General features: G+C 39.2%; 1 protein-coding gene across 9 annotated transcripts in view; it reads right to left on the bottom strand.

The window, feature by feature from the left end:
* Window positions 1-14,052, bottom strand: part of LOC135707559 (polycomb protein Asx-like) — a 51,578-nt gene that overhangs the window by 24,513 nt on the left and 13,013 nt on the right. For 4 of the 9 annotated variants that reach the window (XM_065229406.1, XM_065229407.1, XM_065229410.1 and 1 more), the window contains exon 1: window positions 8,130-8,677. The exons of 1 other annotated variant lie outside the window; for it this stretch is intronic. In XM_065229406.1, the coding sequence (XP_065085478.1) occupies window positions 8,130-8,143 (14 nt within the window). In that variant the 5' untranslated portion in view covers window positions 8,144-8,677. Of the gene's footprint in view, window positions 1-8,129; window positions 8,681-14,052 lie in introns of those variants that run through there. 4 more of the 9 variants (XM_065229413.1, XM_065229408.1, XM_065229405.1 and 1 more) reach the window with 4 other exon arrangements.

The following is a 14,052-nucleotide window of genomic DNA, read 5'->3' as shown; positions in this document are numbered from 1 at the left end:
GTTTACCGTAAAAAGTCCGACGCGTTTAAACTTTTTCGGAAACGCGGAACACGCGAGCATTTCGACGCATACACATCTCTTGAACGCGAACTCAAGAGCCTCATCAAGGCCAAAAAACGGGGTTACTGGCGGCAGTTTGTAGACGGATTGTCGCGCGAAACGTCTATGAATACGCTTTGGAGTACGGCGCGAAGAATGCGTAACCGGTCTACTAACAACGAAAGCGAGGAATGCTCGGATCAATGGATTCTTAAATTCGCGCGAAAAGTGTGTCCGGATTCCGTGCCGTCGCAGTTGATTCCTCGCGAAACCGCGAATTCGGTAGACGAAATCAGTCACCCTTTTTCAATGGTCGAACTTTCACTCGCTCTCCTTTCGTGTGGCAATTCTGCCCCGGGATCTGATAGAATCAAGTTCAACTTGCTGAAAAACCTCCCAGACGTCGCTAAGAGGCGCATGTTGAACTTGTACAATCAGTTCTTGGAGCTCAATATTGTTCCCGACGATTGGAGACGAGTAAGGGTGATAGCCATTAAAAAGCCTGATAAACCCGCGTCGGATCACAATTCGTATCGGCCCATCGCGATGCTGTCGTGTATTCGGAAATTGATGGAGAAAATGATCCTTTTTCGCCTCGACAAATGGGTTGAGACGAACCACCTTCTTTCAGATACTCAATTTGGTTTCCGTAGGGGTAAGGGAACGAACGACTGTCTCGCGTTGCTTTCCTCGGAAATTCAGTTGGCTTTTGCTAAGAAAGAGCAAATGGCTTCTGTGTTCTTGGATATCAAGGGGGCTTTTGATTCAGTATCCGTTGAAGTTCTTTCAGAGAAACTCCACGTTTGTGGATTGTCTCCATTAATGAATAATTTTTTGTACAATTTGCTGTCAGAAAAACATATGAGCTTTTCTCATGGAAACTCTACAGCTTTTCGATTTAGCTACATGGGTCTCCCCCAAGGCTCATGTTTAAGCCCCCTTTTGTACAATTTCTACGTTAGAGAAATTGACAATTGTCTTAGTGACAATTGCACGTTGAGACAACTTGCAGATGATGGCGTAGTGTCTATCACAGGGCCAAAAGAGGTTGACCTGCAAGGACCCTTACAGGATACCTTGGACAATTTGTCTACTTGGGCTATTCAGCTAGGTATCGAATTCTCCACGGAGAAAACTGAGTTGGTCGTTTTTTCTAGGAAGCATAGCCCAGCACAACCGAAGCTTCAACTTTTGGGTAAACCGATCACTCATTCCATGTCTTTTAAATATCTCGGGGTCTGGTTCGATTCCAAATGCACCTGGAGATCCCACATTGAGTATCTGAGACGAAAATGCCAACTAAGGATCAATTTCCTTCGATCAATTACCGGAACGTGGTGGGGAGCCCATCCACAAGATCTTCTGACGTTGTACCGGACAACGATTTTATCGGTTTTAGAGTACGGTAGTTTTTGCTTCCAGTCGGCAGCTAAAACGCACATCATCAAGCTGGAACGGATCCAGTATCGTTGTCTTCGTATCGCGTTAGGATGCATGCACTCGACTCATACTATGAGTCTCGAAGTGCTGGCGGGCATGTTGCCACTATCCGTCCGTTTTTCAGAGTTATCTCTGAGGCTCCTCACCCGTTGCGAAGTAATGAACCCACTGGTGATCGAAAATTTTGAGAAGCTTCTGGAGCTAAATCCTCAAACATGTTTTATGACTTTGTACTACCTATATTTAACACAGGATGTCAGCCCTTCAAAAAATATTCCCAATCGTGTAGTCTTCTCCGATTTCGGCAATTCAGTTAATTTTGATTTATCTATGACGCAGGAAATCCGTGGAATTCCAGAGCATCATCGTCCTATGATTGCTCCGTCATTATACGCTGCAAAGTTTGGCCATATTGATTCTGCAAGAACGTTTTTCACAGATGGATCTCTAATAGAGGAGTCCGCTGGTTTTGGTGTATTTAATGAATTTCATAGCGCCTTTCGAAAACTTGAAGCTCCTTGTTCTGTGTATGTGGCTGAACTGGCAGCAATTCACTACACTTTGGAAACTATTGCTTCACTTCTTCCACACCACTACTTTATTTTTACGGATAGTCTCAGTTCTGTCGAGGCTATCCGTTCCATTAGGCCGGTAAAGCACTTCTCGTATTTTCTCTTGAAAATACGAGAACTGCTTAGTACTTTATCCGTGCGCTCTTTCATCATCACCTTCGCGTGGGTCCCTTCGCATTGCTCAATTTTGGGCAATGAGAAGGCGGATTCACTTGCGAAGGTGGGCGCTATGGAAGGCGACATTTATGATCGACAGATCGCCTATAGTGAATTTTTCTCTATTTATCGTCAGCAGTCGCTCGTTAGCTGGCAACATCAATGGAGTGAAGGGAGCTTGGGACGATGGCTACATTCAATTATCCCTAAGGTGTCGAAGTTTGCATGGTTCAAAGGGTTGGACTTGGGTCGAGACTTCATACGCGTGATGTCTCGTCTCATGTCCAATCACTATTGTCTAAACGCTCACTTGTTCCGTGTGGGGTTGGGAGACAGCAATCTCTGTGAATGTGGACAAGGTTACCAGGACGCTGATCACATCCTTTGGTCTTGTGCGGAGTATCGTGGAGTCAGATCACATTTTTATGATTCCCTTCGGGCTCGAGGTAGACAACCTAATGTTCCAGTTCGGGATGTTTTGGCTAGACGCGATCTGGAGTTTATGAAACTCATATATGTTTACTTTAAGGATATTAACCTTAGATTGTAAGTTTGATTAACCTTGTGCTTAGTTTGTATTTTGTACGTGTGGGTTTTTTTTTCAATGTTTGTTTTCAAGATGAATAGAAATAATTTCATGCTTTAGGATTAATTAAATAGTTGTATCGTAAACCACATTTCAAACCTCCTTCTTCCCTTTTCCCATCCAAAAAATTGTAAATCTCCACTAACCTCGAGACAACCGCGAGTACTCGGTCCAGTTCCTTTAACTTTAAATTTAAGACAGTAATAATCTATAACGCAAAGGATAAATCGGCTCTGTAAAGTTTATTCGATTGAGCCTGTACAAATAAAGTAATTATAAAAAAAAAAAAAAACAAATATTCTTCCATGTTTCTGTTTTCAGATTCCAATAGAGCGGTTAGGATCATTCGACAGTAGAGCTCGACTAATGGAGCGAAATGAACCCAGGATAAAGGTTCAGCCAAATAGAATGTGGGGTCTGTCCAATGTGAGACATTCATATGTTTTTTTTTATTTCCAATATGAACAGAGCATTTTTCGTTGTCAAATCATAAACGAATCGTATATATGCGAGTAATTGCCGTGTATACCGGATATTCTAGGTTCTCCAAATCGTCCTGGAGTTCAGTTAATTTGTTCTACCATATCAACCAAGACTGCAATAATGTCTGTAGTATCGAAATATGTCCAAACAGATTCAAAGTGTCTATGTGGATTGTGCCAGACCTATTTCTACGTATATACAAGATGTTATAGGTTCTGAAATTTTTCTACTAGATCACCCAAGACTAATAAAACTAGATCATCTGGTATACGTAGAAATAAATCATACATTATCCATATAGAAGCTGTGCATCTGTCTGGAAATATTTCGTTACTAAAGACATTGTCCCAATCTGGGTTGATCTAGTAGATCAAATAATCTGAACTCCAGGACGATTTGAAGAACCTTGAACATCTGGATTACTCGGAAATAGATCATGCATGATCCACACTTTGAATCTGATTGGACATTTTTCGATACTACAGACATTATTGCAGTCTTGGTTGATCTAGTAGAACAAATCAACTGATGTCCTGGACGATTTGAAAAACCTATAATTTCCGGTATATACATATTAATAAGTCGCGCATGATCCACAAAGTCACGTATATACGATTCGGTTATGATTTGCCAACGAAAAGTGCTAGGTTCAATAAATAATGACCCTAATTTGGGCCCAGTGTTGGAAAAATCATCAATCAAATAAAAAATTTCCGCTCTCAATATCACGCGTGACGTTGGAACAAAATATCATGCTTGATTTTGATTTCACAAGCTCCTTTGATATTTCGAGACTATTCACAACGTACAAAAATCAAGCTGAGAGCTGACTCGACACAAAAATGATTCCGTTGCACATCGTTTTCTTAGAAAGAGAAAGTATAGTTTGCTATTTTTTTTTACTCTTCACCGATGGCAGACACGAAGGGACTGCTGCTAGCCGTTATAGAAGTTTCGGTTGAATTCGGGTGTAAAGCAAAAATAATTAATCTCAATCTTACAACAGTTTGGTGAGATTTGCAATTGCAGGGATGTTACAAGATTTTCTAAATTTGATCCGCGAAATCCGCGATTTCTAAAAACAAATCCGCGACTTCAAATACTAATCCGCGACAAAAAAAAACTGTTTTCATTGCCTTAAAATATCATTTGTATACTACTACATAGCATTTCGAACTTATTGCTTATAGCATATTAGATTTTTGCCTGCTCTCAACTTTGTGTTCTTTGAAGTACTTTCACATTTTAATTGAGAGCTTTCTATGCCTGTACCATCCTATGCCCAAAGGAAGTAGATGAATTTTCCAACCCGAAAAATTAATAGACCGAACGGGAATCGAACTCAGTCGCAACCAGCATGGACTTGCTTTGTAACTGCGCCTTTACCGACTGAGCTAAAGGAGTATTGTTTGTAACCCTTGAAAAAAAATTAAAAATAACAATGCAGGGAAAATGGATGGAATGTCGGCCTAAATGCCCCTAATTTTGGCCCATACATAAATTCAGTAATTGACTAAAATTTCAATAGCGACCAAAAATATCAATTAGTACCATCCCAATGACGCGTTCATCTAGATAAAATTGATAAATAGCAGATTTTTAGCGATGGGCCTAATCTTAGATCCATAAGCCAACATAGAGCCATTTCCCCTATCATCTTCACTTAGTATAAATTCTTAGTAATTAGTGAACATAATAAAACACCCTTACATTATAAGATTCCGGCATTATTGAATAATTCCGGCCTAGATTTGATGAAACATTATTTAAAAAATGCTATTTTGCTGTCCTAAATGTTGTAGTTAATTTAGCTCTAGTTTTCTCAATTTTTTACCGATTCAAACCAAACACCCTGCACATAATCGAGAAATTACCAGAGTCTCATAAGTCACACTTGTTGGTCTCGTCGCGGTTGTGTATTTACACGGATTATCCTTGAAGTCTGTCCAATAGTGAGACATTTTCATGATATGTTTTTTTATTGAACCTAGCACTTTTCGTTGGCAAATCATAACCGAATCGTATATACGTGACTTTGTGGATCATGCGCGACTTATTAATATGTATATACCGGAAATTATAGGTTTTTCAAATCGTCCAGGACATCAGTTGATTTGTTCTACTAGATCAACCAAGACTGCAATAATGTCTGTAGTATCGAAAAATGTCCAATCAGATTCATGCATGCATGATCTATTTCCGAGTAATCCAGATGTTCTAGGTTTTCCAAATCGTCCTGCAGTTCAGATGATTTGTTTTACTAGATCAACAAAGACTAGCATAATATCTGTAGTATCGAAAAATCTATTTGGAAATCTTAGAACATTTGAAATACACGGAAATAAGTTGGAATGATCCACATAGACACTGCAAATTTGTTTGGGCGTATTTCGATACTACAGATATTGAATTAGTCTTGGGTGATCTAGTAGAAAAATAATCTGAACTCCAGAATGATTTCAGAACCTATAACATCTTGTATATACGTAGAAATAGGTCTGGCACAATCCACATAGACACTTTGAATCTGTTTGGACATATTTCGATACTACAGACATTATTGCAGTCTTGGTTGATATGGTAGAACAAATTAACTGAACTCCAGGACGATTTGGAGAACCTAGAATATCCGGTATACACGGCAATTACTCGCATATATACGATTCGTTTATGATTTGACAACGAAAAATGCTCTGTTCATATTGGAAATAAAAAAAAAACATATGAATGTCTCACATTGGACAGACCCCAGGAAATTTCCGGTGTGACTTATGGAATTGAGATCATTTCTAGATTATTTTCAGGGTGTTTGGTTTAAACCGGTCAAAAATTGAGAGTCAAATGAACAACAAAATTGATCACAGCAAAGTAATCCGGAACGGAAATGTTACAATGAATTCCACAATTTTGGTGACAGCACATCAGTCCCTTCGCGATTTCCGCGACATCATTTAATGTTTCCGCGATTTTCGCGACTAAAAGATCAAATCCGCAACAAATCCGCGAAATTCGCGAAATCCGCGCCTGTTGTAACAGCCCTGCAATTGGTGAGTTTTGTTAACCTGATATTCCGAGCTGCGATATCACAGCTTGCAAAATCAACCGCAGTTGTTTGCTTGTTGATTTTTGTCTATGAAAATCAAGCGTGATCCTGGGCATTGGTGAGAATTGATGTTTTGATATTTTTTCCAACACTGTTTGGGCCCATACATACATTCAACAATCGACTAAATTATCAATAGCTACCAAAAATATTCATTAGCACCGTCCCAATGACGCGTTCATCTAGATCAAATTGATAGATAGCAGATTTTTAGCGATGGGGCCAATCTTAGATCCATAGGCCAACACAGGTGTGGCCATCATTTGAAAAACAACCGGCCCTTTTCAGGGCCACCAATTCAAAAACGGAAACAGTTAAGAACTAAATGATCAACATAGTTGTTCCGTCCACTAGCGGTCCTACGTCAAGCTTTCGTTCGTACCCCTAGGCACAGACCCTTCTACTTTTTTTTTAAATAGTCGGTTTCGGCACATTCAAAGTTCCTTGCTTCGAGCGTACATTGCGCCCACGTAAGCTGACTGTCTCAACCCTTGAACTCTACACCTATTATTTGGTTTGTTTAATCCTGATGAATGCGGGCAAATGGTTTGTTTAGTTCAATAATCGATTGCCTAGTCCTAATTTCGGGGAAAGGCAATAACGGTTTCAAAGATACTTCCCTACTCTATGTTTTATTCCATATTTTTTGAAGATCATGGAACAGAGTCTTAAAATGATTCTTTTTAATTTTCTAAATTTGCTGCCTCCAAAAGAGCAAAAAAGAATATAATAAAATTTTAATTCAAGGTTATTATTTGTGGCTCAAGCGCAAGAACTTTACGGATGCATGATAGTAACTTAATAAAATAAACAAATTCTTTCGAGTTGATAACATTAAACATTAAGTTCTGACGGTTATTTCTAAGATGAAGTTGAACTTACACTATGTTCTATATTTGACTGCAAAAGTAATTCGATCTTGCTACGAAATCCTGACCTTCGGTTTTATGCAGCTACACACATATTTTTTCATAACTACCCTAATATTTTGTAGAAACCATCCCGATCGCCCAAAATTGAACCAAAAGTTTTAAAATAGCGTGCGGAGAGTGGCAACATTAAACATTTGCTCTTCGATTCCCTACTTTCATACACGCTTCCAGAGCATGAAATAATGTTCCTATACATACTCTTTCACGTACACCTTTCACGCGAAAATTCCATCTAGTAGAAAATGGCATTAAGGAATCAGTGTCAGAGTATCAGCAACACCAACAACGACTCGGAGACCACCCAGTTTCCAGTATACGGGTTCTTCAAATGGCAGCTCCGTAGTTTGGAGTCGTGGAGTACAGTGAGCTGAGGATCACAAAGGATTGAACTGTATCTAAATAATAATAAAAAAAAATAGAACGGAGGGGGAGGTGGAAGGCCCTCTGACTGCGTTCTGTATGTGTTATGTGGAGAACGGCAGTCGGATAGCAGTGCAGTCAGTCGAAAGTATCGAGCAGAGGTGGCACGACAACGACGACGGCTACTGCGATTGGGTGAACCGAACCAAGACCAACAACCGACGAAGTCAGGTCAAAGGCAGCGGCGGAAGATGAAAGTTTTCAACTTTCGATCTAGTTAAAAGACTTTTCGATCGGGAATGGCAGCACTGATCGCTGCGTCGACGGCAAATATTTGAAGTAGATTTTTTTGTTTTACGCAAGATATCTATTTAAAATGTTTGCTAAAATCCACTATTTTCGAACACTTTATTCGGGTATGACAATAACAATAACAATTTAACCGACGAAAAACTTACTCGAATTTGACCATTTCCTACAGGAGTCTCTCATCATGCCATCAATACCAATTAGTCTTCGTCTATCTAGAAATTTTCCACTGAAATTCACAGTCGGAAGCATTATGCCCTAAATCGCTGTCAGTCCGTCGTTCCAATTACATCGCGACTTCACTTCCTCCGATGCCATATTTGACACTTTCTCACGAGAATGCAATCCCTGGCCAAATTTGTCCTAATTTTTTCCAGCTCCTTCGGTCTTCCCTACCCAGCGAACTTCTTTCGGAGCAAAATTTTACCCCCTGTGATTCTACACCGTCGACTATCGCACACAAATCGCCTAAAATCTGTCCCTAAGCTATTTCCAAAAATCACAACAATTCACCACAAAAATTCTGATTTTTTCGAACTTTCTTCGGCCGTCAAAGGCACCCGTCTAGCGAACCAAATGAATCCAAGAAACGACGTTCTTTACTGCTAGTGCTGGTATTCACATTCTCACATCCGTCTGTGGCGGTGACGACGACGACGACGACGACGAGCGATGTTCCCTATATTTCATTTTCATATTGTGGTGGCAAAGAACCTGGACCAGCCAGCCAGCAGCAGCAAGAAGAACACACAATCAGTCACAGACCGAACCGGGACTGCGATGGTGTGGGTGTGTTTTCCTTTTGCACAACGATGACATGCGAAGGTTTCTGCTAGCATGTGTGAGTATATTCGGTACACTGTAGTTGATTCAGTAGACTGCATCCATACTAATTTGAAACGGGGAGTTGAGGAGTTGTTGTTGTGTGTACCAAATAGCTGAATGAACATTCTCTACTGAGGGGAACTCGGATTTATGTTGCACATAAACGCGAACCATAACTAGACCTTACCAAAAATGGTTAAAAATGGTTTATAATCCCTGCTAAACTTTAACTGAAATGATTGTGGAATTTTACATGAACGTTTATGGGATAAAGTTTTTGTATTTATGGATTTTTAGAACTGGACCTTACAAATAATGGGTCGTTAAGAACCATTTTCAGTCAACATTCTTGTTTTGTCGATACATTTTCGGAAAGTGAACTATATTAGAACCTTTTCATATTTGGTTTTAGAACTTTAATGGTAGTCAGTAAGCAGCGTGTCGATTCAATGGAGAAAACAAAATTCCCTGATATCCCAGCAATTTTCAAAAAAAAAAAATCAAGGTTCAGTAAGGGCTTTCCTCAGATATATTAGTGCTTTCTGGACATTTTTTCATTTTACAATTTCAAATCGAATAAAGCGTTCGATACATTTCATAGAATGCAAATCGATTGTTGCCAAAAACGGAAATGTATTTGTAACAGTTCAGAAATTCTCTGTAAAATACTCCCAAAAAAATCTCAAAATTCGTCCTCTCGAATTTTAAACTCTTTCTGAAAATTCACTAGAGCTTCAATTTTTTAATTGGCCTGAAATTCTCCGTAGAGTTTCCATGCAATTAACCTCAGATTCTCGATCAACAATTGAAAAGGGCCTAGTAGCTTTTATTAGCGAAACTTGTAATCCCCCTGCCAATACCAACGGGCAGGGGAAATTCTCCCTCCGAGAATTGTCTACAAATTTTGCTCAGAACTATCTTGGAGTACTCCTCTAAACTCTTCTGGAAATTGCATTCCATTCGAAATGCTGTTGGAATTATTCTCGGACTTCGCAGAATTATTTTGCAATTGTGACCTAAAAATTTGCTTCCCTTGATATTTTTACGAATCCTGGAATCCTCTTCACTCTTGGGAGTTCTAGTAAAAACTCGCCTTAAGATTTTCCTAAAGCTCCCTAGAAAATATTCTATGAAATATCTTGGTGTTTTCTCTGAGAATGCATTCCTAAAATCTGCTTAAATTTGTTCTGAAAAAAAAAATCTAAATTTCTCTTAATAGTTTTTTAAAAATGACAGTTTCCTGAAAATCTAGTCCAGCCCAAGGGTCTTGAAATCTTAGTGTTTTCAAAGAGAGGACGAGGTATATTTTTCCGAATTTGTCACATTTCGGTTTTTTCCTGATTACTTCAAATTCCAAGCCTTTTTTGCGGTTCTCCCGGTTCACTGGTCAGTCTGCATTTTGCATATGAAACACTTGTTTTTAATCCCATTATATTTGTTTGCCTTGAGCACATTTTGAGACCCAGCACCGCAAGAAAATTATTCCGGATAATTCGTTTAACCAAAAGCTAATTTGCGGGCGGATTCCTCCAGTGGGAAATCGCAAAAACACCTCCAAAATTCTGTAAGTTAATTACATCTAAATTTAGGTGTAGGTATACCGTCTAAAATCCGCACACACAAAATTCATTCTCTAAATTCGATTTTTTATCCGATTATCACCAAATTTTCAGGGAGTAAAAAGGAACAAAGTTAGTTTCGGCATCATTCATCTAATTAATTTTGTCTTTATATCCGAATACGCCGAATGGCCTTAACTCCAGACATAAGGTTCTGTACGACCTCAGAATCGACAGTTTTTTGCATATTAACCCATGCTTTCTTCATTTCTTACATTCTTCACCACTTTAGGTCGTTTTAGAAGGTGTTCCTTTATAATGGCCCAGTATTTTTCTATTGGGCACAGTTCTGGAGTATTTGGGGGGTTCAGATGTTTCGGCACGAAATCGACATCATTCGCCTTATACCACTCTAGCACGTCCTTCGTGTAGTGGCATGTTGGCCAGAAGATCGTCGGATCGTCGTGAGTCTTCAGGAGAGGGAGAAGCCGCTTTTGGAGACACTCTTCCATTATTCATGGTGTTTGCGGTAACGAAAGGTGTACTCCGCTTTCCGCAAGTACAAATCGCATACTAAATTAAGAACTTCTTGGCGAACTTCGACATCTTCTGGGTCCGGAGGTTTTCGAGAATATCACACTTATCCTTGGCAGTCACATCTGGTTGAAGTCCGCCTTCACATATGTCTCGTCATCCATTACGCAGCAGTGTGGTTTCGTTAACTTCTGGTCGTACAACTTCCGGGCACGGCTTTTTGCGACCATTCTGTTTCTCGTCACGGTTTGGGGACTTCTGAACCTTGAACGTACGTAGTCCAGCTCGAGTTTTGGTATTCTGCACGAAAGTCTTGCTCATATGCAACTTTTTAGCCACATCTCGAACTGAGGCGTTCGGTTTCTGTTCAAAGACCCCAACCGCGCGTTTGGGATCGTTCTCGTTGAACTGACGAGCAGAATTCCTCTACAATATGCAGGGCTGGTAGTGGGTATTTTATACATAATATTGACTACAATAACGAAAGAATTGACCAAATAGTAACTCTAAAACAATAAAAAAGTGACCAATAGTGACATTTATTGATCGAAAAGATATTATCATATGATAATAAAAATAAGAAAATCGCGTCAGTATCCCGCGATATCACAACTACTTAAAAAGGCACCCCGTGGAGGCTTCTTACACTCGCGCTTAAAAAAGTTTGCTATAATTAATTGTATCTAATAAATATAGGTATAATGTTAAAATTGTAATTATTCTGCTACATATATATTGAGAAGTCCTACTAGCTGTTCCATTCATTCATCTCTCTTAGCGTTTCAAGTTGAAAATTAAGTTATTTTTTGATCATGGATAACAATTTCAAGTGTTGAAAACCTCTACCTAAATCAAAGAAGTGTTGTTCAGAAACAAGAAACTTGTCATATGGAGTTATAGAAAAATTAAAATGTTTTGGTTGTAAAATAACTCTGGAAAATTCTTTGAAAATTTGTAGTAGATGCCGTCTTCAAGTTTATCGTTTGTCATCAAACAAAACGCCTTCAAAAGACGGAATGCAGAAAGATGTGGAACAACCTTCTACTAGCGGCGTACACTCAATAGCACCCGTAGATATCGAGAGTGAATCCATTGTGAATATCATCCCATCGGCTACGTCTCTGGCTTCATAATCAGTTTGTCCCATAATATTGAGACATTCCACCAAGGCATCATGGGTATCCATGTATCACCGATTACGACAAAGAGGCTGAGAAGTGCGTGTTATCCTCAACAGAAAACCAAAGAAATTATGGATGGGGCTAAGCGACACATATTCAACCTTTCGGAATATGATGGCCAAGGAATCCTCAACGCCAGGGCTAAGGATTACGTTGTTGTGATGAGCCAACTGAAGGAAAAATACGAGTATCCGGAATGCACTCGAGAAGAAAAGATACAAGTATTATCCGTATTACCCATATGGATCTCTAATCTGTCGTTGAATGCGATCCGCTTTGACAAATATTTTAAATTCCCAAGCCAACATGAGCATTTTACGAGCTTTTTTTCAATAAAACAAATGGTTGAAGTATCTTATAAATTTGTTTTCATAAAATCAGTATTAATTGGATAATCAATCGATTAATTTGTAACCTCCATTTCCTCACATATTACTCATTTTTCTGCCACGATTTTTTTGAAAACCAACCGTTGAATAAATTGAATTTAGGCTCAGATCGCGAATTGGTTGAATTTCGGGATGTGGAAGCTTGAACATAGAAATTTATTGGGAAATCTTGAAATTGAAAAAAAAAATGAGGCGCAGAGAAAAATGTTCAACGTCTCGGACAAATTTGACAATATTAAGACAAGCAATTTTAAAGATATCGAATATAGAAACTTCTGTAAAACTTCAAACATAGACAAATTTTCATATCTCTGGAAACTAGATAAGTGTTCTGAATCGTATCAATAATTATCATTATTCTGGAACGAGGAAAATTTTCTTCGATCGTTAGCGTTAGCGTTAGCGTTGTTATGGTATACTTCGTAGATTGGATACTAGCGACACTCACGTCTCTTCTGAAATCCTCAGTTAGACTACTTTCAGGAATAATGTTGGGGAGAAAACATTGGTTCCAATCTAAACAAGAGTAACAGAAGCATGACTGTCACTATTCCCGGCCACGCCCATCTTTACCATAACTAGGGATAGGGAAGGAAATGTTGATGTAGTACTTACTTAACGAGAGGCCACCGACTTAGCGACACCCTCATAAGTGCTACGGAGTTGGAGGGTTGGGTAGGGTATTCGGTTAGGATTCACCTCAAGTTGGCGATGCAACCAAAAGGATGTATTGTTTATTTGTTGTTTATTTAATCTCTCGATAGCCGGCTATCGAAAGAACATATTCATTTTGTTTAGTGATCATGGATTTTAAGAGTCATGACGGAGAGCTTGGGATTAAACCCATGATTTTCTGCTCAGTAAGCAAAAACGATCCCTCCAGGGTCATCGAGCATCTCAGAACTATAACGCTTCGCGACAATACAGGACTGCGTTTTCGCTTAATATGCAAATAGTTTCCGAGGTTAATGTTCAATATCAAATATACAAATGATGGTGGCGACTTATTGTGCTGTGGAAGAGCTTGGGGTTAAATCCATGATTTTCTGCTCAGTAAGCAAAATCGATCCCTCCAGGGTCATCGGGCATCTCATAATCCACAGCGTTTCGCGTCAAGGTACGAATATATGGATGAACTATCTATTATTGAATAAATATTATTTACCATAATTACATGAAAGAAATAAAATATAAACTACAAACAAAACGAGACTACTAAATCTCAAAAAGATATTCTCACAAATGTATTTTACGCAACCAGGAATCTCAAAACCATTAGACGCTATAATGATACTCTGCACATGTTAGACACAAAAAGAGGCCAAAAAGCAAGCGTCCAACACACAAAACCCGCCAAATCCACTTGCAGTCACAATCAACGATTCTACGAATCGCGAGCGCTCACGAATCATAAAACCGCTGACTGCGACACTCTGAAAGCGAAATTGATAAGCTCTATGCGTCAAACACCCGCCCTTCAATCCCCTCCCGCATCCATTAACACAAATCTCCATTACAACATCTAACGAATTCAAAACTCTGAAAATCACTCATCTATAGCAAGTGAGTGGAAGCAACCCTGCA

Source organism: Ochlerotatus camptorhynchus, unplaced genomic scaffold (assembly GCF_037179485.1).
Source record: "Ochlerotatus camptorhynchus isolate MF236.1 unplaced genomic scaffold, CSIRO-AGI_Acam_v1.1 ptg000314l, whole genome shotgun sequence".
NCBI lineage: Eukaryota > Metazoa > Arthropoda > Insecta > Diptera > Culicidae > Ochlerotatus > Ochlerotatus camptorhynchus.
This window is presented reverse-complemented; position numbering and strand designations above follow the sequence as displayed.